Source organism: Xyrauchen texanus, chromosome 19 (genome assembly GCF_025860055.1).
Source record: "Xyrauchen texanus isolate HMW12.3.18 chromosome 19, RBS_HiC_50CHRs, whole genome shotgun sequence".
In the NCBI taxonomy this organism is placed as follows: Eukaryota; Metazoa; Chordata; class Actinopteri; order Cypriniformes; family Catostomidae; genus Xyrauchen; species Xyrauchen texanus.
In genome coordinates this window covers 40,412,262-40,439,266 of record NC_068294.1, presented here as the reverse complement: position 1 = coordinate 40,439,266, position 27,005 = coordinate 40,412,262, and the positions used below count along the sequence as shown (strand labels likewise).

The window sequence follows — 27,005 nt, the reverse complement described above, 5'->3', positions numbered from 1 at the left end:
GCAAATAGCAAGTAGAACTCTTAAGGACTTATGGTATATAATTATTGAATTTTAGATTAAAATGCCAACATGGGTTTTAATAGCACTGTACAGTCATTTGGAAAAACTGGCCAGCAGCAATACAGTCATTTAAGATGTAGTAAGCAATCAATGCTGCAGTAAAACACAAGTGCTCTACTTTACTACTGTGTTGTACAGAACAGGGCCAAATGCCAGTTATGAGCCGCAGGCATGATTGCACTCACATGAAAAATAACTAAAAATCAGAATATATCTGTCTGTCTATATCTATTGTTCTATCTATTTTGTATTCGAGCTACAGTTTCTGTCGGTCTATCATTTCCATGTCTATCCATCCATCCATCTACCTACAGTGGCAAGAAAAATATGTGAACCCTTTGGAATTAGCATTTTTTTTTTGTTGCATTAACTGGTCATAAATTGTGATTTCATGTTCATAAAAGTCATAATATTATACAACAATTATAATATAACACATTCCGTTAAACATTCACAGAGCTGTGGAAAAAGTAAGTGAACCCTTGGATTTAACAACTGGTCAATCCTCCTCTGGCAACAATAGCCTCAATCAAATGTTTCCGGTAGCTGCGGATTAGACCTGCACAGATGGTTCAGATGGAATTTTGGGCCATTCTTCCTTACAGAAGTGCTTCAGCTCAGTCATATTCTCTGGATGTCTGGTGTAAACGGCTCTCTTGAGGTCATTCCACAGCATCTCTATTGTGTTAAGGTCTGGGCTTTGACTTCGCCACTCCAAAAGGTGGATTTAGTTTTTTTGAAGCCATTCTGTAGTGGATTTACTTCAATGTTTGGGGGTCATTGTCCTACTGCATAACCCAACTTCTACTCTGCTACAGCTGTGGCCACCCTGACATTATCCTATACGATATAACTTGGGAATTCCTTTTTCCCTGGATGATAGCAAGCGGTCCAGGGTCCAAAACAACAAAGCAGCCTCAAATCATGATGCTCCCTATATAGCAGTCACTCTAGGGTTCATTTTGACCTCACTGAGCATTCTGCGGTGTGCCCTGTGAGTCATCTTGGTTCGATGGCATCTTCTAGGGAGAGTAGCTACAGTAATAAATCGTCTCCATTTATAGACAATTTGTCTAACTGTGGACAGACGAATATCGAAACTCTTCGAGATCTTCTGAGATCTATTTTTGCGAGGCATGCTCCACGTCAGCAGATGCTTCTTGTGAATAGCAATCTCAAAATGTTTGAGTGCTTTTTATAGGTCAAAGTAGCTCTAACCCACACCTCCAATCTCGTTTCATAGCCTAGGGGTTCACATACTTTTTTCAACTTACACTGTGAATATTTGAATGGTCTGTCTGTCTGTCTGCCCTATTTGTCAATGTATATTTATGTTTATTTGCCATCTGATTTTACAACATGAACAAGTTTACAACATGTGAAACATTACTGTAGTGTTCTCAAAGTTATTTGCTGTGATGATTAATTGGTTATACTTTTATCTGCTGAGTCTTTTTTTTTTGACTACACAATTGACAGGCAGTGCTGCAGTGAAGAATATGAGCAACTCTGCAAAATTATCTACGACAGAGAGCAACACAATGGAGTCATTATTAATCAACTCCCTGCTGTTAAATGGAGGAACAATGTGAATAATCATACATCTTCACAGATGCCTACAAAGTGCTGCAGTCGGACTTCCCAAACAATAAATGAATCAGGTGCATGATAAATTTCAAGAAAAGTGCCAAAAGACAATATGTTGCACAGCTAATACTTTACAAAAGAACCAATTAAAACTATAGCTGTGTCTGCATAATCTTTCAGACAAGAATACTAGAAGTAGCTCCAAAATTAGGGCTTTTTCAGTGACATCCCTTACAAAAAATGACTATTTGAAGGTACTTAAATGTATACCGTGGTACTATCCGAGTTACATGTTCAAAAACTACTTTTGACATTAGAGTGAACACAAGAATGAGGGCTTTAGATAATGAATGAGGCCACCAACCTTGGCGAGATATCACAGCCCTGCTGCATGAAGGCCCCGAGAGAGAACCACAGGCTGTTAAAAATCCCAAAGTCATTAGGCGGGTCCGGAGGGGTCTGGGGATCTTTGGCTTCATCATTCTCATCCAGGTGCCACTCGTAGGGGCTGAAGCGGCTCACGAGAAACAGCACCACACTAACGCCGATGTAGGCGAACACAATGCACATCCAGATCTCATAAGCCAGAGGATCCAGGAAGGAGAACACACCTGGCTTGGACTTCTGAGGTTTCTTGATCATAATGGATATACCCAGACTCATGAAGGGCTTGGAAAAGTCAATCACTTCCTCTCGCACAAGTGTGATTGTTAGCGGTGCAACAGCAATATCTGCTCTCTGGAAGCAGGGACATGAAGAAATCACGTTTTAGTTGCTTGGAAGGACATTCAACAATGCAATTAACCGCAATGCAACACGATTGCAACTACACAAGTTATGAAGGTAACTTTGTTTGTTTTTACTAATCAACAGCATGCTCCAGATACTGATCATGTAGAGTTTAACTAGTACTGAACACAGAACATTCCTTTAGCATTTTTGAGTTCATCAGACTAAATTGTCATAGAGTATTACATCTAGAGCTAAAAAGTGGGTTATTTTTGCTTTTTCTCAGGCTTTGGTGTGTGTGTGGGAGGAATGTGGAGAAGGACATTCACAGAGACAGGACTTTCACTGCCTCGGAGAAGCACATGTAAAGCAAAAAAGAAAATGGTTTTGACTACGCAGCACAGAAGTGACAGCTGAGTGTTTACTTGACTCGATAGCTGTAGTCTTGCTCATTTCTGTAAGACCTACACTGCTGTATCAAGCAAAAAAAAAACAGAGCATAACCGGAATAAGCAGGAGACTTTGGGGTGAATTCACTATGAATAATAGCGTTGTTTATTTGCACACCTTGTCTGTTGTTTTAGCACCCGATTCACTTAACGAATTATGCAAATCAGGTAACATTTGGTGCTACAGGCACAATTCCAGTTCTAAGTGCTAGGTTTTGTAGTATGAATCAGACTACCATTATCTACCAGCTCTTTAAAATCGGAAAAAGTAGCGCAATCTACAATATCGCATTTAGCATCTGTTTAAACTGGACTGAGTGTAACAATCTAGACTGAATTTGCGTTGCAATGCAATGGCCAAAAGTGGCGCAACCTATAATAGGCCTCATTTACGCAGAAAGGGCATGCTTGTACTAAAAAGAATAACAATGAATTAATTGAAATACAACAGCACACTATTTAAGCACATTTAGCACCTGTTTAAACTGAATTGAATGTGAGAATCTGCGCTGGATTTGCATTGAAATACAATAGACAAAAGTAATACAATCTATAATAAACCTTATTTACATAAAAAAGTACTCATGCTGAAAAGAATGACAATGAATTAATTGAAATATTGCGTAACGTTATTTCAGTGCGTGTAAAGTTTGCACACGATTTGTGTTGAAATACAAAATGTGGCCCAATCTTAACCTCCTGAGACCCGAGTGTGACTGCCTTGTGCATTTTCCATTCCCCTTTTTGATTTGTAACTAGTAGCCCCTAAAAAATATGCAGAAAAAAATTATATATAAATATATTTTATACCAAATAGATTTCCTAAAAATGTATGTCCCCATATGTGGAAGCTGAAAAGTTTTCCAGCTTTTGGATGCATCCATTGATTCTCAGTGTGATAATGCACAGTGCATATAGGATATTTTAAGGAGAATTAGCCTATAGTTCACATATGTGGTCATTTGTGTTAAATCGATTAAATTTTTTAAATGGCATATCGGATGAAACTTCAAACTCTACTCTGACTCAGAGGTTTTAATTTAAAAATGTAATGACGTTTCTACCAAATGTAGTTTTGTTGCCATTTCTCCCAAAGACAAACTCAGCTGAGATCGGCACCGTGTTGTTTTGTCACATAACTCGTTTTTATCAAAGTTTAACACTTTTAATGACAGCCTAGAATCTCCTGTACTGAGATCAGCCTGTGATTCAGTTTAAATGAAATTAAATTATGCATAGCCTATAGCGAAGCCAAAACTTAATGTGCGTGGGGTCTCAGGAGGATGAAACCTCATTGATATTGAAAGGGGGCGTGTTCGTGCTAAAAAATGACAATTACTTAATTTAAATACAGTGGCGCACTATTTCAGCTCATTTCGCACCTATGTAAACTGGTCTGAGAGTGTAAATCTACACTGGATTTGCTTTGAAATACAATGGACAAAAGTGGTGCATTTGTTAAGTGCATTCGCCCCTTTGATGGAAAATCTGTTTTGAACAGTTCTTATGCTTCACATAAAGTTGCTGCGGGAGCTGCAGATATGAGACACAGGCACTACCCACTTGCTATAATCTTTGGAGGCACTCTAGCATGGGCGTATAATAAAAAGGCAGTGAAAGATTTGATCTCGCATGTCCTCAGCATGGAGTGCATTAGTTATTCAATCAGGTAGTATAAGGTCAAGGAATCTCTGCAGGTGAGCGCTGGGTATAAAAGCCTTTAAAAATATTAATATCCTTTTATCTTGTGGTTGTAGTGAATTGGACTCCAGTGTACTGTTTCAATAAATCATATAATAATTTGCATTTAAATAGCCAATTAAGAGTCTACCAGAAGTGATTTATCAGTGAGGCACAAATATGCCTCAAAACTTTCCAAGTGAACACTAGATAAATAATTGCATGTGATCTATTTAATTCTAGAGTGAAATTATTTAATGCATAGATATACACAGGTTAATACACACTGATATGAAAGGCAGACTTGTTGATATAAAAAAAGCTGAAAAATAAATTAATAATTGAAACGAAAGACCAGATTGCACTGTCAACAAATACTCTTGGATGTCGTTCAGAAGAATCCCAGAGGAGTTTGTATTACTTTCTGTTTTTATCTGCTTGTGGCATGCAACAAAAAACAACTGTAAAAGGTGACATTTCTACAATAGAGCAGAAGAATTCACTGTCAGTGTTAAGACAAAGCTCGTTATCTGAACAGTTTGACAGGAGTATAGGACATAATTATATGATTAATCTATCACAATTACATGATTACAGTATCAGTTAACGAGATGGTATATTGTGTTTCATCATAACTACAATGAAAACTTGGATGGTGTTTTCCTTTGTCGAAACTCACCGCCATGATGCTAGGTTGTTCTAGGAGATTTCCTGGGTGTTGCTACGTGGTTGCTAATTTGTTCCGATTGTTGCTAGGGTATTTTGGATGGTTGCTTACTTGCCCAGGTAAAAAACAAAAAACACCTCCAAGTCTCAAATTATATTCTAGTCTCTATAGAGACATCTCTACATTTGGCTTAGGTCTCTCAGTGTAATTCTTTGGGATTTTTCACGTGTTTCATTGTCCGCCAGCTAAAAACAGCGAGTGCTTAGGAAATTAACAGTAAACCTCTTCTCGCCCAAGCCCCACTTTAAAAAACCTGAGAAAATAAAATACCATGACAAAGAACAAATGACTCTCATCTACAAATAATATCTTGTTTTAAACACTTTTAGTATAGAGTTATAATCTTTTCGAATGCCATCATTTATTCATCCTCAAGTTTCTTTCCACTGTGGAACACAATAATAAGTGTTAGTCAGAATTGTACTCTCAGTTACCAACTTTCATTGAATCCTTTTTTCCATATAATGAAAGTGAATGGTAACTGAGGGTGTCATTCTGCCTAACATCTCCATTTGTGTTCCACAGAAGAAAGTCATACTGGTTCGGACAAACATATGGGTGAGCAAAAAATGAGAGGATTTTTTTTTTTTTGGCAAACTATCCTTTATAATCACTCCATACTAGTGAGTTAGAAAGACATTTTGCGATGCAACCTTTGAGAGTCAACCATTAGGAATGAAAATAGCTGTTGAAAGGTCAAACATTGCCCATAAACATTTGTCCTGGCTATCTGAGTTATAAAAAAGCCACTATTATGCTAGATGGTTCCATGAGGGTAATATTTTTTCATTTGGTCTCTACGTCAAACATTTTTTGAGAATAATTTGAGAACAATTTCCAACGTTAGCACATGTAAACCAGGCAATCTCTCTGGCTGATGGTAAGGAAATTGAACAGATGAGGTAGCCTAACCCTCATGCATTTTGTATATGGTCTTCCTTCTTGAATGTTGGCCTGGGGAATTGGAAGTGATTTCACTAGGTTTTCCTCCATTTATATCAGGGGAGTGCTTTGTCAAACGCAAAAATGGAGGGTGGCCTGAGCGCACTGTGAAAAGTGGCTTTGAGATCCAACTGCATTGAGACGAATCAAAGCACTGCATGCTGGGAGGGCGCATGTTTAAAACGCAATCTTGCCACCAGCACTGTCAGCTTTTAGTTATTCTTGAACAACATCTAGACATTTCCAGTCAATCTCACCATGCTTTTTAAATGTGAACAGAAGACATACCCTTTTTTTCAACACCATATTTGACAGCAGTTTCAAGAAATTTCTCTTTGTACACTACATAAGTATAAAAGGACAAAAATGGCCAAAATGGCCAAAAGTACATGGACCAGGGGTCTAGGAATGATCGGACCAGGGGTCTAGGAATTATCTGAATATCTGGGGGTGGGGGTTGGGTTGAACATTGGGTATAAAACATAATCTTGGTTTATGGATAGGATTGGAAACCGAGAACCTTTTAAAAAAGAAATAAAAGAAAAAAGAAACCCAGTGATTTTCATCACTTTCAGTTAAGTGAATGGTTTTCGAAAATGCAGTCTTCCGCCAACACTGCTAATGAGTAATATTACATGAATTTTATTTAGGTGACAGGTGAGTCATATGTCTACTTGGATCTACAGTATGATATATGCTGCACTGTAGTTTACTGAAGGAACCTCATTTCGTTTTTGTCCACTGCTGTGTAAAAATGACAGTAAACTTGACTTTGACCTTGCCCCCCCCCAATAAAATGGTTATTACGCCTTGAATATAGACTTTCAGACACAGCCTTGGTTATTAAGAGAGGTTAGCATCCAATCGCATGTGTCCAGATGAAGTACTTACCCCATAGACTAGTTCACCGACCATCCCGTTCCACGACTTGGTTTCAGGGTCACGGGCACCATATTTTCCGTCCATGACTATGGACAGTCTGTATTTGATCCCGACATGTTTGGCAATCTCAGAAGCTAAATCGACACAGTAGCCTTCATACTTTTCATTGCCATCAAGATGCATGTGGTTTTTCTTGAACATCACATATGGTGCTTCCTGTTAATCAAACACACGCTCATGTATTATTATCTTCATTCATTTCGTTCATTGTTTGGTGTCACAGGCACCAGAGCCCACCGACAGCTTATCAGCCACAGGCATGCAGGCATGCAGGATATCACGACTGAACATTCACTCTCACCCATTCTCTCACACACATAATCTAACAAACTGGAAGACATACAAGAGAAAGAAAGAAGCAGCATACAGGGATTTTGGGACATGTGGCCATAGTCAGGCAGCTTTGCTAATGCACCGTTTAAACCTGGTATTACCATCCGTCTTGGGTGATCCAATTACAAATGGTCAGCTGAGACAGATTTTTGTGTACATCGGGTATCAAACAAAGTTGGAGTCTTGGTCTGGTGGGCTTGGCCTTTCAAGACCACATAAACGTCACCTTGGTCTGAATCAGGGTTTTGGCATATGTCTCAGACAAGTCTGCAGTCTGAGTTTCAGCATATTAAAGATGCTTATTACCGCAGACACTAGTTGGCATGGTATTGTTACAATTACAAAAAAGTAGATGGAGACAAAAAAACTGTAGACAAAATTTGATGTTGGCTTGATAAAGCTTTTTTGACAGTTGGAATCAATGGCCTATCAATTTAAGTCTAAGGGATTTGGGGGATTTTGAGCACCAACTACAGGAAAACTGTAAGTCTGATAAGTTAGAAAAGACAAAGAAATCAGAATCAGAACAGTCTGACGGCCTGTACCAAGTTTGGTGGATGTAGACAGGAGAAAGCTGTAGGAGGAGTTACAATTAAGTCTGAAACATACTCTACACAGATGCGAGTGCTTGGCCACTGCATTGCCAGTGATCGGTCCAGTTGAACATGCTTAACGTGCGTTCTTGTGTTACCGTGGTGGGAACAAACCTCAGTGCTCAAGGGGGCGATAGAGTTACCTTCAAACGTTTGTGCCATTAAACTGGATGTGTTATTATTCAGTAAATTTGCTAAAAAGTTAAAGTAAACAGTTAAAATACATTCACTTTAACTTACTTGCTCAGCAATATTTTTTCGAACTGTTGCTCCACTGAGACAGTAGTTGAGCTGTAGAAGTGGACAGTTCACACTAATATTGCTATAACGTCCCTTTGTGGCAAAGCTGAGAATGCAACACATAGGTGCGTTAAGTTATGATGCGGTCAGACACATTTAAGAACGCAACGACGTGTGAAATCGAGCTTGTGTTGCAAGATGCGTTTATGTATTTGCGTAAAGTATGTTTCAGACCTTAATAATTGAGGTCTTTCTTTGGGGACTTTGGAAAAACCATTATTAGCTTAAAGTTTAGAACAGTATGTTGGATTATTCAATCATAATGGCCTCTCTCCACAGTTTTCCAGACATACCACTGGGTGGCGCCATGATGATTCTCATTTCCGCTGGACTGTTGTCTGGTTCTGGTCTCCTTAAGAAGAAATGTTAAAACTACCAGAATGAGCAACCCAGACGGATAACTCCAAAGGTTTAGTTGGAGAAAAAACTAGTTCAGGTCCAACTTGTACAGTTGTTGGCTGTAATAACAACTTGGATTAGTTTATGATCAACATAACTAAACTTGGGCTATAGCTTCATGTCATCTACCACCATGTTAAACTTGGATGGGTGAGGCACTGTCAAAAGACGGTCATCATAACTATCATAATTTAATAGGCTAAACAAAACACTATCTTCTAAAAGCATATGCCAATTAGACCAGAAAAATAAAGCAGGCTTCTATTAGGAATCGTGCAACACTTCAGGAAAAAGGTAGATAAAAAGTAGAACACTGTTTGAAATAAATGCTCCAATAAATTGAGCAGTTTCATCTATTTTAGTATATTAAAATGGACAGTATTCATGGCCCAACAGGTCTTGGTCTTTATCTGGGCCTCTAGGGGTCTACTTTCTAGTCTGGGTCTTTGGAGGTCTGATAGTTGTCTTGGTCTGGACTCCAACTCTGGTAATAACATGCATCTCAAATGTGTCTCCAGTGATCATTTGTGATAAGATATTCTACGAAAGCGTTTCATGACTGCATACAATGTATCACTTTACATCAGTGTGTCACTGAATGTTGATGTCAGGAATACTGTAGATCCAGGAAGACTTGGCAATGTACGGCACAGGCTTTCCCATATATTTCCATCAGATGGGTATTTTCTTTTAAAGCCATACCAAGCAGGCAAAGTTTAAAACACTTTTTTGGCACTATGATTACTTGTTTTATGGTAAAGTAGTCCTTTTGTCGTAATCCGGAACGAATCGGGACACATTAGCGTTTACAGGCATCACGCATCCATTGACTACATGAAAGTAGTTTGAGAAAACCCAGTGTACACCTGTATTTAGCGCTGTGATCTGATCACTTAAGGTGGATGGAACCAGGTGTAAATGGGGTCTAAGACCATGAAACAGCTATTAGAGACAAATCTAAGGAGGTTTGATTCTGCTTCTCTCTCTTACTCTCCTTCACACACAAACACATGCTGTCTCTGTGTAACATCCCAGGAGTCTGAGATGCATTTGCAGTGCAGTGCAAAGTTGAGGGTAAAAGTTGGGGTAGGCAAGAACGTGTGAAGTGAGGAGCAATCCGAGTCATGAAGTAAATGGCAGTGACTGCAGAGGAATCAGAGTGTTGATTCGGTTCAGACATAGTCAAGCATGTTGCACCTATATGCATCAGAAGCCTTTATCATTCCAACCAGTGTGGGAAATTAACAGCCGCCACCATCCAAATGTGGGTATTTTTTCACAGTGGCAAGTAAATATGATTTACCAACCAGCCAATGTGGTGGGTAAGCTGTAAAAGCTAATTTACAATAACAAGCTTCTTTTGTTAACCTAATAATTAACAAAATGTGTCGTAATGAGCCCTGTAATATGGCTAGTCAAGAACGTGGCTATTCTAAAAGCATTGATGATTGGCTAAAACTAATCTTGTGTATGCTACATGTATAAATGTAGGCTTTGTTTTTAGCATTGACTGCTTTAGTTCATACAGAAGAAAAAGGTTTGTCATCTTCCATTGCATAAATTAGGCTTAAGATGTCTCAGTTTGGACTTTGACAAGACATGATATTGCTTAGTTGCAAGAATGCACTGTTTTTAAAGTAAAATATTTTGATTAGATCTTAAAGAACAGACTGAAGTAAAGCTTCACATGAATGGTTTATATGTGAATGAATCAGACTAATTCAGATCAACTCAGCAAGTGTTCAGGGTGCGATTCACTTATAACATTTTCTTTTAAAGAGGATGCAAACTTGAAATGCCATTAATTCAAAAAAAATTATTAAATAGCTGGTAAAGCATCTGTGTGGCTGGTAAAATCAGGCATTCACTAAGCCTTGTACAATTACAGTACTAATTTTCACTAGTTGACTAGTCTTTTTTGCTTTGTGGACACAAACTGCTCCAGTAATACTTCATTTCCACTTTTGCATATTTCAAAATATATTTTCTGCACTGCGGTTTGTGGATGAAAGTATTTTCCTTCTGCTGTCACCATAGAAAAAGGGCAACAGAAGTCATGTGATCCAAGACTAGTCAACATGGACCCAATGTGTCAACTAGCAACAGAGCTAATTGACTTGGTAAGTAACACCTAACACTCACCAGCCACTCAAGCTAGTAGGCAAGAAATACATTTCTCACCCTGATTTCAAAAGAAAGAACACAAACCAAAACCAAAGCCATGATTACAATCCAAACTCAAAAGCATGTTGTCAACATACAGAATTTAAAATCAAGCTCTCTTTCTCAATTTCCAACATTGTGATAGCGGCTTGCTTTTTTAAGCACATCATTATTACTAAACAATATGTCTTCTTGCAGAGAAAATGCATTCCATTAGAGTCAGAGACAATTGGGGTGGCAGTGGGTTAGCAATGGTTTGTTTCTGTGCTGAATGTATCCTCTCACCTCATCCTTTGTGTGATTGTTTTGCTCCTGAATTAGCCGCTACATCCACTGATGGAATAACGGGCAGCTGTTGCTTTAATTGCTCACATTCAAGTCATTTTAAAACTGAGCTTGGTTATTTGCAAGACAAAAGAATTTCAAGCAATTGTTGTTTTACATGGAATGATTTTGTGAACATTGATTCAAATTCATCAGAAATGTATACGAGCCTCACCAATTGGATGTTGATGCTAACGCTAACATCGTTAGCATTGTGAGATGTAGTGATACATCAGTACGGAACCGTTCTCCGGTTAATGTAAAATAGATCAAAGCAAGGGCCATTACTGACCTTTATCAAATACTCCTTGTCTTCATACACACTGCAAATTTATGGTAGTGACTGCCAAAGTTGACCTAATTTTAGTGTGCAAGGAACCACATTCAACAACTAGTTGTAGATGCAATGAAGCCACTCTATTTCAGACTTTGATAGCTTGTTTAAAACAAAATGTTGTGTCTTTACTCATTCAGGAACTGTGTTAATTGCAATCTGATTAAAAAATAATTAGTTACTGTAATCTAATTACTTTTTTATTCAAAAAGAATTTAAAATTACATTTTAAATTCTTGTAATCAGATTACAGTTACTGATTTTCAATTTGTTCTTTTACTTGGCCATATTTAATTAAGTAAATTACTTGGCTTAGACATATTTGTTTAATTGCAGCTACTTTTACAGAGCATAAAGAAAACATGGCACTATATGTCGACTGTCAGTTTTGCTAAATATGTCTGAACTTTAGTTCATCTTTGGTTGCTAATTTTTCTTTCAGCAAAAATAGCTAACATCAAAAAGTTTAAACTACTGGTGTTCATGTTTCTTGTCCCCAAACTTTTGTGATGGTTTTGAGTATGACAACTATACTAAGGTAATTTAGCGGATTCTCTTTCGCATTTAAATGCAATTTTCAATCCTAAAACTTTGCAGTGTGTACGTGACATTTTACTTCACCAGAGGCAAACCATTGAACCCCTCTTTGTTTTTGTTAGCATTAGCTTGCTGTGATATCCCATGTGTCATAGACCATTTACTTGATGAGTGGAAACTGGTCTTACCTACATACTCATTGTAAATACTTTGATGATGTCAATGTAAAACCATCATACCTAATGCCGTTATTGTGATGTCACTGCTACGACAGGGCACTAATATATGGAAAATCAAAATGCTTTTACACCCACACTGGTACAGTTGAAACACTCATGTTCCTCTGTTTTCTTCTCGTTCGACTGTTTCAACGTGTAATGAGTGGATGGAAAGCAACACAAAAGAAATGTACTTCTACCCGCCCAGGACAGAATGTATTGATAGAGTCAACACCATGACCCTGATGGGCAGAATATGCAACACGTTTAAAACGTCATGGAGCGTGTACCATAATAGTAGTGACCACAATTGTTCGGTTTTCCACTGATGATGAATCGTTGCTGAATTGTAGATCCATTATATTTACAAAGCGCTCAAATTCGTTCCAGTATCCGATCTGCAAAAGGAAAACATTCATGTTATTAACAAACAACAGCCATTTTTCCTGCACTAACACTAACTACTCAACACCTTCCCCCCTCCCAGCCCTTCTGTTCAGTAAAGGAGGCTGTTGTGAATGTGTTCTCTCATAAGACTGTGTTAGGTCTCCGCACTGCTGTTATTGCCTGTAGTTAAATGAAAAAGGCAAATTCTTGGCTGACATTTGTTAAAACAATCTGGGATGTTGATCTGGAACTTACTCTTGGATCTGCAGTAATTCATCTAGACATAATGTACGTTTTTGGTATTTAACATGCAGTGCGTTCTGTTATCACAACAGTGCGCTCTTTCGTCTTTGCCATATGTGTGAATTGTTTAACAGTTGAGTGGCATGTGTCAGAACCGTTAGCATAGCGCTAACCACTAGAGCATTACTGAAATAGCACAACAGAGAAGCCCAACACTGTGTTGCCAACACTAATCTAACAGTAAACTAACCTCATCCATGCTAATTGATGTTACAATGCTAACTGAAATGCAGTTAAATGGAATACAGCTGCCATTCCCACACTGGAAAGTTATTGTATTTACATTTAAATGCATTTGGCAGATCCTGTACCTTCCAAATGTATGAAAGTGCATTTAAGGTGTATATTTTATCGGTATGTGTGTTCCCAAGAAATCAAAACCATGACACTGGCGTTGCTAGTGTCGTGTCCTACCAGTTGAGCTACAAGAACCCTGAACTAGTTTTGAAAGCTCATTTTGATGATACAAGTTGTTGTATAGAGGTGTAGGTTTTGTAAGGATTGTATTTTCAGTTTTGGAAATTTAGTGGGCTTAAGGACCCAATTAATTGTTTTTCTTGCACAGTTTTCTTTCCTACAGTACGTTGACGTATCTCCATTTGAAAATGGAAGGTGGGACCAGACATGATGAGTCATCAATATTTTTCTATCCTTTTTCCCGGGAAGAAAAAGACAGTAAATCTGGAATGATTTTGTCAACTTTTAGGAGTACACTTAGCATATAAATTGCCTCAAAGCTAACAGAAAAAGCCACAAAACTCGATTTTGGTTTCCTTTTTTGGTTTTGATTTCTCTCATTTTGAGTCTTAGAAAAATACATTAGATGCGTAAGATTTAAGTTGGTTGAGATCTTTTCATAAATCTGAAAAACAGTTATTTCTATCTACAGGAAATTGCTGTAAGAATGGCAAGGTAAGCTCAAAATACTGGCAATGAACCTTGTGCTCTTCTCTGAGAACACAGCTGCTGTTCCCAGTTATGCACAGCTCTTTTCTAAATAATATTTATGCAGTTTATTACAGAAAAATGCTCAGTAGTCTATAAAAAAGCAAATAGAAAGTGGATAAAGAGCTTGAGATGGAGCCCGAATTCAATTCTCACACTGACCTTAACATGTTTCTCAACAAACAGATGGATTTACTGCTGACTTACTTTTCTCGGCCCCACTGTTTTCATTTCATAAACATCAATAGTGAAGTTTGTTCTGCGTCCAAAGCTGTCAAACTGGATATTTCCAGTCATCCCTTGCACCTGAACCTGCCGAAAATAGAAACAGAAACCAACTAGGCATCAAAACATGAGAATAAATGAGCTAGTTCCAAAACCTCGTCTGCCTTGCTGTCTACTACCTACAAGCAGCACCCTAACTGTCCAAGGACCTTGAAAGTGATCTGGAACACTCTAAATACAGTAGGCAGCACACAAATAGTGTTCCCCACTCAAAGCATAGCGTTTGGCGTTAGCATATTGCTAAGCAAACAACGTGCTACACTAATAAGCATAAAAGTACACAGCAATTTCAAATATGAGGTAAATTAGTCCTTGTTTAGCCCTTGAACTCATACCTCGGGTCTTTAGAGTCCCGGGACCTCATTTCACCCCCTGTACCTCATCCATTTTTTGGAGTTGTGCTCACACCTCTTTAGTATTCCTCAATCTATCTGTTATAAATAGTGTAAAAAAAAAAAAAACCTCAAACAAATTTAAGCTTATGGAGTCATAATTTGCTCACTACATACTCGCTCTGACAATCTGAAGTGATTACAAATGGTTGTAGTTATATTCATAAGAGCACAAGGAAAGGAGAGGTAGGAGTCTTACCATTTTGAGAGCTCTTTCGATGTCAATGCCTTGACTCCAAGGAACTGCAGGGTTAGCCAGGCAATCTCCGGCACTACCCCTTCTGGACACGTCAACTCGCTGGCGTCTCAGGTAACGGAAAGCCTCCGCAATAACCAGGATGGCATCATACGACAGCGCAGAGGTATACTGTACACAACAACGTTAGTTAAGCACCTCGTATTAACTGTTATTTGCCAGACCAGTTAAAAATAAGTAAACACATTATCTGTAAGTAAACACTTTGAGGAGGGTTCAAATAAGCTGGCCTCTTCCAGGTCTGCTAGCATATGCTGACGTACATAATGAAAGATAATTGTGATGCATAACTGCATGTAATCATTGCTGGCAAATGCAACAATAGGTGACACACTTCAGGGAAGTGGCCTGTCCATTGTTTCATCCTATGCAAAGAGTGTTAACCAAGTTTCTAATTACAGAGATGTGTAAAATGTTTAGTTCTGTGAGATGCTACAGGGTTTTGCTGCTTTTGTTGTTCAAGGGTGCAACCTGTAATTACATCACATTTCAACTAAGAGAAGAGAACATGCTGGTATCTGCTAATTTTGCTGTGAGCTACAGTATTTTATAGTTTTGTTTTTATTTCTTCACAGAGGTTAAAGGATTTCGGTGATTCAAATAAATGTAATGCAACAAAGGTAATGTCAAACAAGGCACTCTACATTCACGTTTTCTGATACCTTAATTAAGATGCTATTCAAAGTCTTGGGAATTTTCACATAACACAAAATGTGTGTGCATGCATGAATTTTAAAAGAAAACAAAGCCTATTTTTTTAAATGATAAAGATGTCTTGCATCATGACATCTACATCTTATGGAGTTTTGTGTTCCTTGCCACAGTCGCCTACAGCTTGCTCACTGGGGTTATTAATACAATTATCATTTAATTATTTTTAAACACTATTAAAAATCATATTTTATCTAAATTACACAATGATGATTAATCGACTTTATAGACATTACAGTTTTATCGTCTGTTAATGCTGATATTCTGTAAAGCTGCTTTGAAACGATGTGTGTTGTGAAAGGCGCTATACAAATAAAATTGACTTGACATAATTTTCATAACAATAAACAACATCTTCCCCTGTTCTCATTACAGTAATTTTCATTATTGTAATGTGACAAAAATAATGATATTTAACCCTTGTGCGACCTTCGGGACATTTTTGTCTTTTTGCATTTTTGCTTTTTTCGATCATTTTGGCTGTGTTTATGCCAACGGCATACATTTTGCCAAACGGGTGTTTTTTGGGGGGAATTTTGATATTTCAACCTCAGTTCTTATTATACATCTATAATGCACTACGTACACAAAATAGTTAAACACAGGACCTTCAGGACAAAAATCCCCATTAAAACAGCAATATTTGATCCCAGTGCCATTAAAGCATAAAATCATCATATTTAATATTTTACACCAGATGGCACCATTTTTCTCATGTTTAGCCTATGGAGCAAGTACATGCTTTTTTCCTATTCTCTGTTTGCTGCATTAGAGCACTGCATGCCAATTAAATAAATAATGCAGCTAAAATTGTGTGGGTGTGTTGGTATGGATGTCAGAGTGTGTTGTGTATGTGTGTATTGAGAAATTTGTGTGTGTGTAAAAAAACAACAGTGGTATTTTGTAAACAAACTGGCATTTAAAGGGTTAAATTTCTGAAAAGGAGAATTCATATTTGGTATCACGATTTTGGTTAAAAGTCAGTGAAAGTGGAAAATAATATTAATATATATAATTGTAATGCAGTTTTTTTGACGCTGAAATTTTTGTCATAGAGTGATTTTAATTTTTTTTAATCTGACACTGCACAAAAAATAATATTGTATCAAAATCAATGTTGTTGGTAATCATTGACATTTCCCAGACTGTGATAATCGCATTACACTCTTCAGCTTTAATAAAAGCAATTGTTTTTCTCATGAATGACTCGCCTTCAGAGGTGTGTTCCTGGCTTCCGGAAACTCTCTTTCATCCAAACGGTCCCATCTCTGGAGAAACTGTTGCACGATGGGGTTTTCAGGATTGACTATCTGAAAGCCACTAATATTTGCACCACCGAGAAACACCTTATCCAGACTGATGTTGGTGAAGCCCTGTGGAGATGGAAAAAATGTAAGCTCAGATCCAAGAGATGGTAGCAGTTTAACAACAATCATCATGTGAAAAAAATGCTTTTATCACATTAAGAAGGAGAGAAGGTTAAAGTATTGCTTAAACCCTAATGTTTGTTCATGTGCAATAGCTCAGCAAACAGCTCTCTTTGAAATCTGAATTAAATGCCCTGCTGGCGACATATTTATCACAGAACGTCAATTACTTAGTTAAACCGTCACATTTAGTGGCTGTTTAAACTGGTTTGCAGGTATATAGTGAATAAGACGCAGGCTTTTGGCACATAAGGGGCACAACTTCATAGGGAATTTGCCCAAAAATCTCAGGTTAAAGGGATAGAAAAAAAAAGTAGTTCACCCAAAAATGATAATTCTCTTATTTACTCACCCTTATGTCGTCTCAAACTCTTATGACTTTTTATTCTTCCGTGGGACACAAATGAAGACATTTTATGGAGAAATTAGGAGTTTCCTGTAAAAAGGACATAAAGGCAGATATGACTCCAGTGGTTTAATCCATGTCTTCTGAAGAGATCTAGTTTTGGGTAAGAACAGACCAAAATGTAACTCCTTTTTCATTGTGCATCCTGCCATTACAGTCTCTAGACACAATCATGATTTCAAGCTCGATTACACTTCCTAGATGTCAAGATTTATAGAGAAAAAGGAGTTACATTTTGATGATGTGTTCTCATCCAAAACCAATCAGATCACATCAGAAGACATGCATTAAAGCACTTGAGACTTATGGATTACTTAATTCTGCCTTTATCTGCTTTTTGAAGATGGAAAGTATGGTCCCCATTCACGTATTCACATCACATACATGTATACATCAAAATATCTTCGTGTTTTGCGGAAGAAAGTCTTACCAATTTGAGATGGCACGAGGGTGAGTAAATAATGCGAGAATTACCATTTTTGGTCAAACTATTAATTAAAAAAAATGTCCTCCATTGAAAGGAGCATTTTGAAAATGGTTTTCATGACTGCATACTTTGGAAAATGATGACGATAGAGAAACAACACAGAGAGGTCCGCTGTCGACCCTCCACAATATCGGATAATTTGACATGACAAGGTTAGTTCAGGATGCCAGTTCAGGTTCAGGTTGGCAAATTGTAAAACCCCAAAGAAACTAATGATGTTTGTAAATTAAAATTCAAAATTCATGATATTTGTACAGTATTATTCATTTTTAGCTTACTCTTATTAAAAGCTGAAGTGTGTACTTTTTGAATGTTAAAATATTTTTTCATATCCCAGCTTAATATGCAGAGGGACGTAAGCCCGAGGGTGTAGGTTTGGTTTGAAAGTTAGTAGGGACATATTGTGAGGAGGATGATTTTCCAAATGTTGGTTTTAAAAAAAAAATGCACAACCATATCTGACAGTCATTCATATTCAAAGGTGTTTTCCTCATTAAGGCACTTACAGACCGAAGCAGCATACAAGATGAGACCAGGACGTATTTTTTATTTGGACTAGAAACATTTGTACACGAAGAGTATGCTTGTTTAAATCTATTAATTCAATAGATTAGGGGCGGCTGTGGCTCAGGTGGTAGAGCGGGTCGGCTGCCAATCACAGGGTTGGTGGTTCGATTCCCGGCCGACTCCACATGCCGAAGTGTCCTTGGGGAAGACACTGAACCCCAAGTTGCTTCCAATGGCAGACTAGCGTCTTGTATGGCAGCTCTGCCGTCATTGGTGTGTGTGTGTGTGTGTGAATGAGATGCAGTGTAAAGCGCTTTGGTAACCTCTAAGGTTAAAAAAAAAAGTGCTATATAAGTGCAGACCATCATTAATCATTAATTTCAATGGGTGGATGGAAATCTGCCAGTGTAATCTCTAGAAAATGTTTTTATGCTATAATCCCAAACAACTGTGATTGGAGCAGCATGAATGGCCCAGAGAAAATGTACAGATGCCACGTGAAGAGGAGAAGTATGTAGGACAATCATTTTCACAAAGAAACTAAAAAACTTTGATAGTCGTTAAAATGAAAATAAAAACCCAGTATAAAGTTAAAGCATTTACGCAAATATGACATTTCCGATTTTCTGAAAGTTGCAACACTGCAGTTCTGTTCAGTGGAGCAGAAATGACACACTTCAGCTTTAAGCTTATAAAACCAACATAAAAAGATGTCTTTTCTTAGAACTTAGCATATATGTTTGAACTATTTTTAAACCATTTTTCTTTTCATCAAACATCATTATTTGCTTTTTGAGCCATATACTATAATCCACTATTTTCTTAAATCCCCTCCTTTAAAGTGAATAAACAAGGTGAAACTCACCAGATTGGCTATAATATAATGGTATCCTCGACTGTTCTTCCCCAGTGCCACCACCTACAGGAAAGAGAATCGATAACAGTTTACCATCCATGTAAAAAGAGCACTGGGGTATTACACCGCCCCTCAGGTGAGCGGCTCTTTCTGTCTTAAGTGACACAGTGACAAACACTCTCAAAAATGATGGATGTGTCTTCATACAGCCGATTCTGGTGTGACAGTCTTTGAGCTGACTTTAGTATGCTGGCTAACAGGAATAAACACACAGTCAAAACCTTAAACATATCTGTGTTTATATATTTTAATATTTACAGCAAATCTCTTTAGATTACTGAAGCACACTGGTCAATTCTGACAGCAGCATCACTACAAATTCACATCACATTTCAGAGTTTGGCATTAACAGAGTTCCTAAACAGAAGATCAAGTGCATGGAGAGAGTGAGCAATACTTGAGCATTGTAGTTCTATAACCATCCAAGACAGAATAACTCTAATTTAACTCTAATTTAATTGAATAGTTTGCCAAACAATTACAATTCTGTGATCATTTACTCCCCCTTATGGTGTTGCAAACCTGTATGAATTTCTTTCTTCCATGGAAGACAAAAGGAAATGTTTTGCGCAATGTTCATGCTCCTGTTTTCCATGCAGCAACAGTAGACAGTTAATGTATTTACATGCACGATCTTACAGCGATTATGCTTGTGAGTGAGTGGTCATGTTAAACACCTTAAACTGATTTTCTTTTATTGGGGAAAGGTGAAAAAACTGTTTAAGAATAAATCGATCGCACACACAGATTTTGGCCCATTACTCCGATTTTGCAATGCATGTAAACACCTTTACCAAGATTCTTACCGGCTTATCCAGTGTGCAGAATTTGTTTTGCACATACCCGTTTACATGTTGACGTCAAATGCAGAGAATAATCTGATGATTTAAAAATCTCACGTAAACATGGTTTTCTTGGGTTTTCGAATTTTTTTAATGAGCTCATTTTTAATAGTTATCAGCATAATGGTGTGCAACTAGGGTCAGTCAGGCTAAAAAAACCTATAAAAGTGCTTTAAAATTTGTACATCGCATTTTAAGTCTTTTGAGGACATACTATAGCTTCATGTTAGAAACCGGAAGTCTTTATTCACTGAAAATCTTTCCTATCACCGTAGATATAAAATTTCAGTCACCCCGTGAACCTGGGTAGCTCAGTGAGTATTGACATTGACTACCACCCCTGGAGTCACGAGTTCAAATCAGGGCATGCTGAGTGACTCCAGTCAGGTCTCCTAAGCAACGAAATTGGCTTGGTTGCTAGGGAGGGTAGAGTCACATAGGGTAACCTCCTCGTGGTCTCCATAAGGGGTTCTTGCTCACAGTGGGGCACGGGGTAAGCTGTGCATGGATCGTGGAGAATAGGATGAGCCTCCACATGCTGTGAGTCTCCGCGGTGTCATGCGCAGCGAACCATATGATAAGATGCGCAAATTGACTGTCTCAGAGGCAACTGAGGCTTGTCCTCCGCAACCCGGATTGAGGTGAGTAACCACTAAGTAGTGGGAATTGGGCATTCCAAATTGGGAGGAAAGGGGATAAAAATGCCCCAGTGTGCGTTAAAATGTGTCAAATTGGTGGAAGATTATCAGTAAATAACGGAAGTTATCATATAGCTTCAGAAGACTTGGGATATACTTCATGAGTTGTATCGACTACTTTCAAAGTGCTTTTATTGACCTTCTCGGAGCTTGACAGTCCTTAGCCACTAAATGCTTTTGTTGTATGGGAAAGATCAGAGTTAAGATTTTTTAAATACATTGCCTTTTGTGTTCCACAGAAGAAAGAAAGTCATACGGGGATTGACAGGCATGACGGCGAGTCAATTATGATAGAATTGCGATTTTTGGGTGAACTCTGATGGCTCTTGTGCCGTGATGCCCTTGAATGTTGGCTCCAGTGAAACCAGTGAGGATATCATTCCCGTCCCACAAACAAATACTGCAGCAGGCACCTCACACCTGAGCCAGAGCTGGATGAAAAACAGAGATTACAACCGAGTCTAATAACACTATTTCATTCACAGGGTCAAGGCCAACACCTGAAAGATTCACACAAAACCCACACAGCACAGAGCGTCAGAGGTAACATCTCACTGGCAACAATCGTCATTAGGTGAATCTCACGAAAACATGTCCAGGTCACATTTCACTCAAAAGAGAGAAAATAAATTATATTTTCAACCTGGTCTCATAGAATCACATTACTATATCTACATTTCTATCAGGAAGACTTTCAGACTTGAGTGAGACTTAAGATGACATTTATTTGCTGAATATAAAACATAATATAAAAATAATGTCTCTCTTTGGCGTAGGCCTTCTTCTGGTGGTCCGAAGAAGTTGTACTCGGAACCGTCATATCCTGCCGGAGATAGGACGCAGGGGCGAGAAGCCTACCCCCATGCAGGACGGGACTCAACCTGTGGTGGTGGGGTGGAGGAGGTTGCCGTGTTAGCACACTAAAACAGCAATGTGATAGATTGTTAGCAGACTTATAAAGCAACAGCTTACATGTGATTGGCTGGAAATTACCCAGCTAATGGTGTGATGATGTACAGCTGCTAGTCTTCCCGCTCGACTTACGCTGTGCTTACATTTCTCATCGTACTACCTTGGCAGTTACTTTGTGAAATAAAAACTAAGGCCTTCCCACAATTAATTTAATTCACGTTCACACAAATCACAAGTAAAACAGCAGATTATCAGTTCATAAACACTTACTTTTCACCCTGTTCCTCACATAATGCTATCTTATGACATCTCAACACTTTACTATAGTGCATGACTTGTAAGGCGATACATTTTAACGTTTGTATTATATACGTAACCAACTACATTTCCAAGCTTGTTCAAGCGATCAAATTGCATGGTAGCTCAACTGATAGAGCACACATGAGATCCAAGTCTTGAAGAGCATGAGAAGTTGCATTTTTCCTGTTAAATTTGCTTTTATGACACTATCAGTAAGGTTAAGGGTTAAGTTAGTGTTGGTAGTTCGGTTTTGTTGCTTTAAAACTTTATAGAGCATAAACTTTAAAAAACCTCATCTGTTCAGCAGAAAATGTAACTCGCTTTTAGCACCACACAGTGGACATGTCATCTCAGGACTGCCACGATACGTGTAAGGAAGCTCAAAAATGTCGTCAGAGTCGTGGAATTTTCGTGAAATCAGGTTCTGAAAAACATATGGGATTGGAACACCATGAGGGTGCGTAAACAATGAAAAGTAAACACATTTTTGGTGAACTATCCCTTTAAATTGAAAATAAACTGGAACATTCCTTTAAAAATGATTTATGATACAGTTAAATATGGAATTAGTATAGACCACAACTATAAATGGTAAATGGTAAACAGCAGATTACTACTGGAATCTCTGGATATAATATTGAGCTTGCAGGCTGAAGGTGGGATGATTTATGAGAGGCATAATGAAATTGGATTTAGAGCTTTGCTCACAGTTAACGTAAAGTAAATACCCAACGATTCTTCCACTCTTACTTTGTAATCTTCCTCAGCCCGCTGAAAAATTGATCCCACCTCCAGCAGCGGCACCTTTGTGTTAGCCAGGCAGAAGAGATTTAGTGTCCTTGAAAGAAGTTTTCACCTCTTTGTGATGGGCAAAGACAGATCGTAGAGACCCAGTGCTCACACACATCCGGAATCTATTCAAGCGGATCAGTGCAATGTATGTGCAGAAAATAACAGCTACAGCAATGCATTCAGGGTTAAGGTTCAATTAAACCAGACTCAAGTCTGCAGGCTCATTATAGCTCAGCTGTAACATTTAGGTAAATCAATTAAACCAAATTTCAGAAACATCACTGACTGAAATGTTTTATTTTGTTAATAGTTTTTCAGAGGAAAGATAAGCATAAATATTGATTAAACACTATGAATGGGGGGGATTTTCACCTATGATTTGGAGCAAAAATACAGGTACAAAAAACAACCTTACACAGGTGGTAGCATCAATATTTTATGCTTATGTAAAAAATACAAAAATTTCGGATAATTAAAATGCATGACATTCTTATGACAGAAAATTTATAATTGATAAGTCAATTAAAAAAGCGGCTTTAGAATACAATGTATTGTTTACTACCATATTATTGATCATAAGTCAATCATTGTCATACAGTTCACAGCAATCCATTTCACAAGTGAATTTATCAATCAGTTGGAGATTTATTATGAGGGCTTGTTTAAGGACCCGTCAATTTACACCTGCATTAGACATACTTGTGTAGCGTTTCAGGTGCGTTGCGTCATAAACATAAAATGTTTAGGTCACTGTAAATTTAAATATAGTTTAATACTCAATCTTTAAATAGATCTTGAGATCCCTTAGTTCGCATTTGCACTCCAAGTGTTTTGAACACAAGAACATAACGCATGTTTGTGTTGTTCTGCCTACTGAAGTGTTTTCTTCACTGTATAAACTGTGCATTGCCCACACAGCTGAAGTGTCACTTACTGCCCTCTGGAGTAAACAGGTGGTACTACAAGCTTGCATTTCTCAGGAATCTTCCTTATTATTGTCCGGGGGCATTGCGATTAATTGCGTTATTTATTTTACACGTTATTACACGCGTTATTTATTATAAAATGAATCGCACGGAATTAACGCGTTAAATTGACAGCCCTAATATATATATATATACACTACTGTAATAGTATATATAAGTTACACTATGTTTTGAAACACTTGCCTGAAATGTTTCTCATGATCTTAAAAATCTTTTGATCTGATGGCGTATGCTTAAATGTTTGAAATTAGTCTTGTAGAGAAAAATATAATTGTGCTAACATATACATTTATTTCATTATAAAATAAAAATTGTATTAATACATTTTTTTTTTTTTTTAAACGAATGTTTATATGCAGTTAATGGATGCCAATATTATGGTTTCATTCTTGAATGTAGTCTGTACTTTACATAGTTTGAGCTGAATTAAAGGTGCTGTAAGCTATTATGCAAAAAATGTTTCTACTCCTTGGAAGATATTATTTAAATAATAGTCGTGAGATATCTCACCAGTCTTTGTGATAGCTCTAGACTCTTTCTGCCTGTCAATAATTTTGTGCGTTTTCATATTATTGTAGTTACAACGAATTATTGAGGCTTAATGCCATTTTTATGCCATGTTGTTCATAACAGTTGTCAGTTGAGGGCGCCATTTTGCAGCTGTTGTTTTTAACAAACATTTCTGCTCTTAATAAAGCTAATTTTGGAATCTTTAGAATTCTACTAAGAGGGTTTTGGTAAGCGGGGGTGTGGCTAATCCAGTGACTCAGTCTTATGGAAGTCAAGGTTGCTGCAGAGTTTAATTTAAGACTTTTTAAGACCTGAACAAATAAAATGAATACCGTATCCCATACCAAAACAAACAAACAAACAAACAAACAAACAAACACAATCTCAAAAATCAATCATGTATCACAGACTCTTACTTAATTAGGCAGGTGCACACATTCAACATGGGCTTAACAATGTGTAAAGAAGTCAATGGAATGGAGGAGGCGAGAACCGGCTTGGCAATATAAATCATATTTTAATGAATAACTTAAACCAAAAGACAAACACACACATGATGGACATGTCCGTTAACTATCTCTCTCTTGTCGCACCACCGTCTGCCATCAGCCTTTATCCCTCTCGGAGGCTTAATTAGCCTGATAAGGGACAGGGTGTGTATAATCACAAACCGGCCCCGCCCTCCGCCCTGCCACACATTGCTTATCAATAAAACGGTGTAGGCTATATGCAAGTTTAAAATACTCAAGACATGTTTTCCACATATATTTCATGTTGAAATTGGTTTGTGTACCATTATTTAAATAACAACAAATTAGAGGTTGACAGATATTGGATTGTGCTGAAAGCCAGTTAGTCTGCCAATAGTTTGTATTAAATTGGTAGCCTATACTAAATGTTCTTAGTCTTTCCATCCAGTGATGGGGAGGGCAAGACAGAGGCTACAATAGTCCAAATTGAATTAAATTCCAGATGCACTTTATGGTTGCATCTCCTCATTCAGATAAGGGAAATAAAATGTGCACTCCCACAATCTATAACATATTAGAATATAAACAATTAAAAGTAAACATTGTCATATTTCATCAACACTATATCATCACCATCATCATCATCATCAACAAACAATTTCAGATATGGCTTAATGATTGTGAACTGCTCTGCAACAGCAGGAAAAACTCACAAATCCACCGCGTGCTTGGAGAAAATACGACAGTGCCGCGCTTTCACTTTGAAGGATGCTGTGCATGCATTGAGTTATTGTTTGATAATCACTGTCTGTCTTTCCGCCCCAAATTTAAGACATGTTTAAATAAAAATGAAGACTTTCAGTGCCTTGCAAGTGCTGCACCTCAAACAAGTTGAAATTCACCTTATGATTAAACAACATTTATTTGGTTGTACATGCAACTTTCCATTTATAACGCTGATTATTCAGAATGCAAAAATAGTATTCATTGTCGGCAGTCATACGGGGCTTTGTCTTATCTGTCGTTTCAAAGCAGGGGTGCAGCTTGGGTAACAAAAGAACTGCTTTATCATCAAGTTCTCCTCCAAATCTTACCTCATGGCATGACCAATCAATAACTGTTTTTCAGAAATCATTGAGAAGAGAGGCTGAGGGAGGACAAAATGCTTTCCAAAAGCTCTCTAGAACACTCGGTTATCTTCATTTTTCCTCCCTCAGGCTGGCTTTTATGTGGGCAGTCCATGTGGTCTCGGGGGGATCCATTCTAATTAACTGGCAGTAGCATCTGTACCTCGCCTCTACTCTCGCCCGCTTTGAATTTATACCGCTGTGTGCTGAGCGGATCTGGCTCCTTTCCAGAAGAAAAACTAAATTTGAATCCAAGTTACATGTTAGTGAAACATTAGAACTTTTTAAATATTGGTTTCTGCTTAAATCACCATTGTTGCATCAGCCTGTTTTGCTAATACAGTTCAAAACTTAATCCAAGTTAAATGTCTTGGTATTTACCGAAATACTAATACTGAAACGCCTACCCTGAAACATTAATATTGGATAGCGCCACCGACCGGAATTGCAAAACGAAATGTTGTTTTTAAAACAGCTTTCTGAATGCGCCCCTTGCATGCAGTTTTTCAAACAGTCAGATAGTCCCGCCCCCATCTCACGCCATTGAGTGCACAGGCAGAGTGCACGGAGGTAGGCAGGTATGTAGTTAGACAGGCAGGTAGGCCATCTAATCATTGCATTCGGGCCGAATTAACTTATTGGATGGGGCTATTACAGGCCTGTGACTGCAACAGATAATGGATTTTTTGTTGTTGTTGTATCAGAACACTTGATTTATTGATTGCTGCCAGGATGCAAAGAGATTTCAGCCAGTATAACAAAAAATGCTTCTAGTATAAATTGCATACTCTAGCTTTGAAAGGTCAGTAGGTGGTTCTTCGTTCCAGCCTAAATACTTACAATTACCCTCCAAAAAAATGATGTCCTATATGCTTGGTCCATTTGAAATCATTAAATCAATCAACCCTGTTACTAATTGTCTAAAGTTGCCATTTCATTTAAGAAGCATCTATGTTTCCCTGTTGAAGACTGTAGAGTCAGATCCTGACCTGCAAATCGATTTCGCCCTCGGTTCAGTGACCATTTCCC

At 37.9% G+C, this 27,005-nt stretch overlaps 1 protein-coding gene across 3 annotated transcripts in view; it reads right to left on the bottom strand.

Moving 5' to 3' along the window:
* The window catches only part of gria3b (glutamate receptor, ionotropic, AMPA 3b), a 160,587-nt gene that overhangs the window by 38,954 nt on the left and 94,628 nt on the right, over positions 1 to 27,005 (bottom strand). For all 3 annotated transcript variants that reach the window (XR_007972572.1, XM_052149731.1, XM_052149732.1), the window contains exons 5-11: positions 19,289 to 19,342; positions 16,808 to 16,969; positions 14,829 to 14,996; positions 14,160 to 14,264; positions 12,608 to 12,715; positions 7,066 to 7,272; positions 2,012 to 2,385 (exon numbers count right to left, since the gene is read on the bottom strand). Coding sequence is in view for 2 of the 3 variants with exons in the window: in XM_052149731.1 (XP_052005691.1) it covers positions 2,012 to 2,385; positions 7,066 to 7,272; positions 12,608 to 12,715; positions 14,160 to 14,264; positions 14,829 to 14,996; positions 16,808 to 16,969; positions 19,289 to 19,342 (1,178 nt within the window). In the remaining variant the exon portion in view is untranslated. The remainder of the gene's footprint in view (positions 1 to 2,011; positions 2,386 to 7,065; positions 7,273 to 12,607; positions 12,716 to 14,159; positions 14,265 to 14,828; positions 14,997 to 16,807; positions 16,970 to 19,288; positions 19,343 to 27,005) is intronic.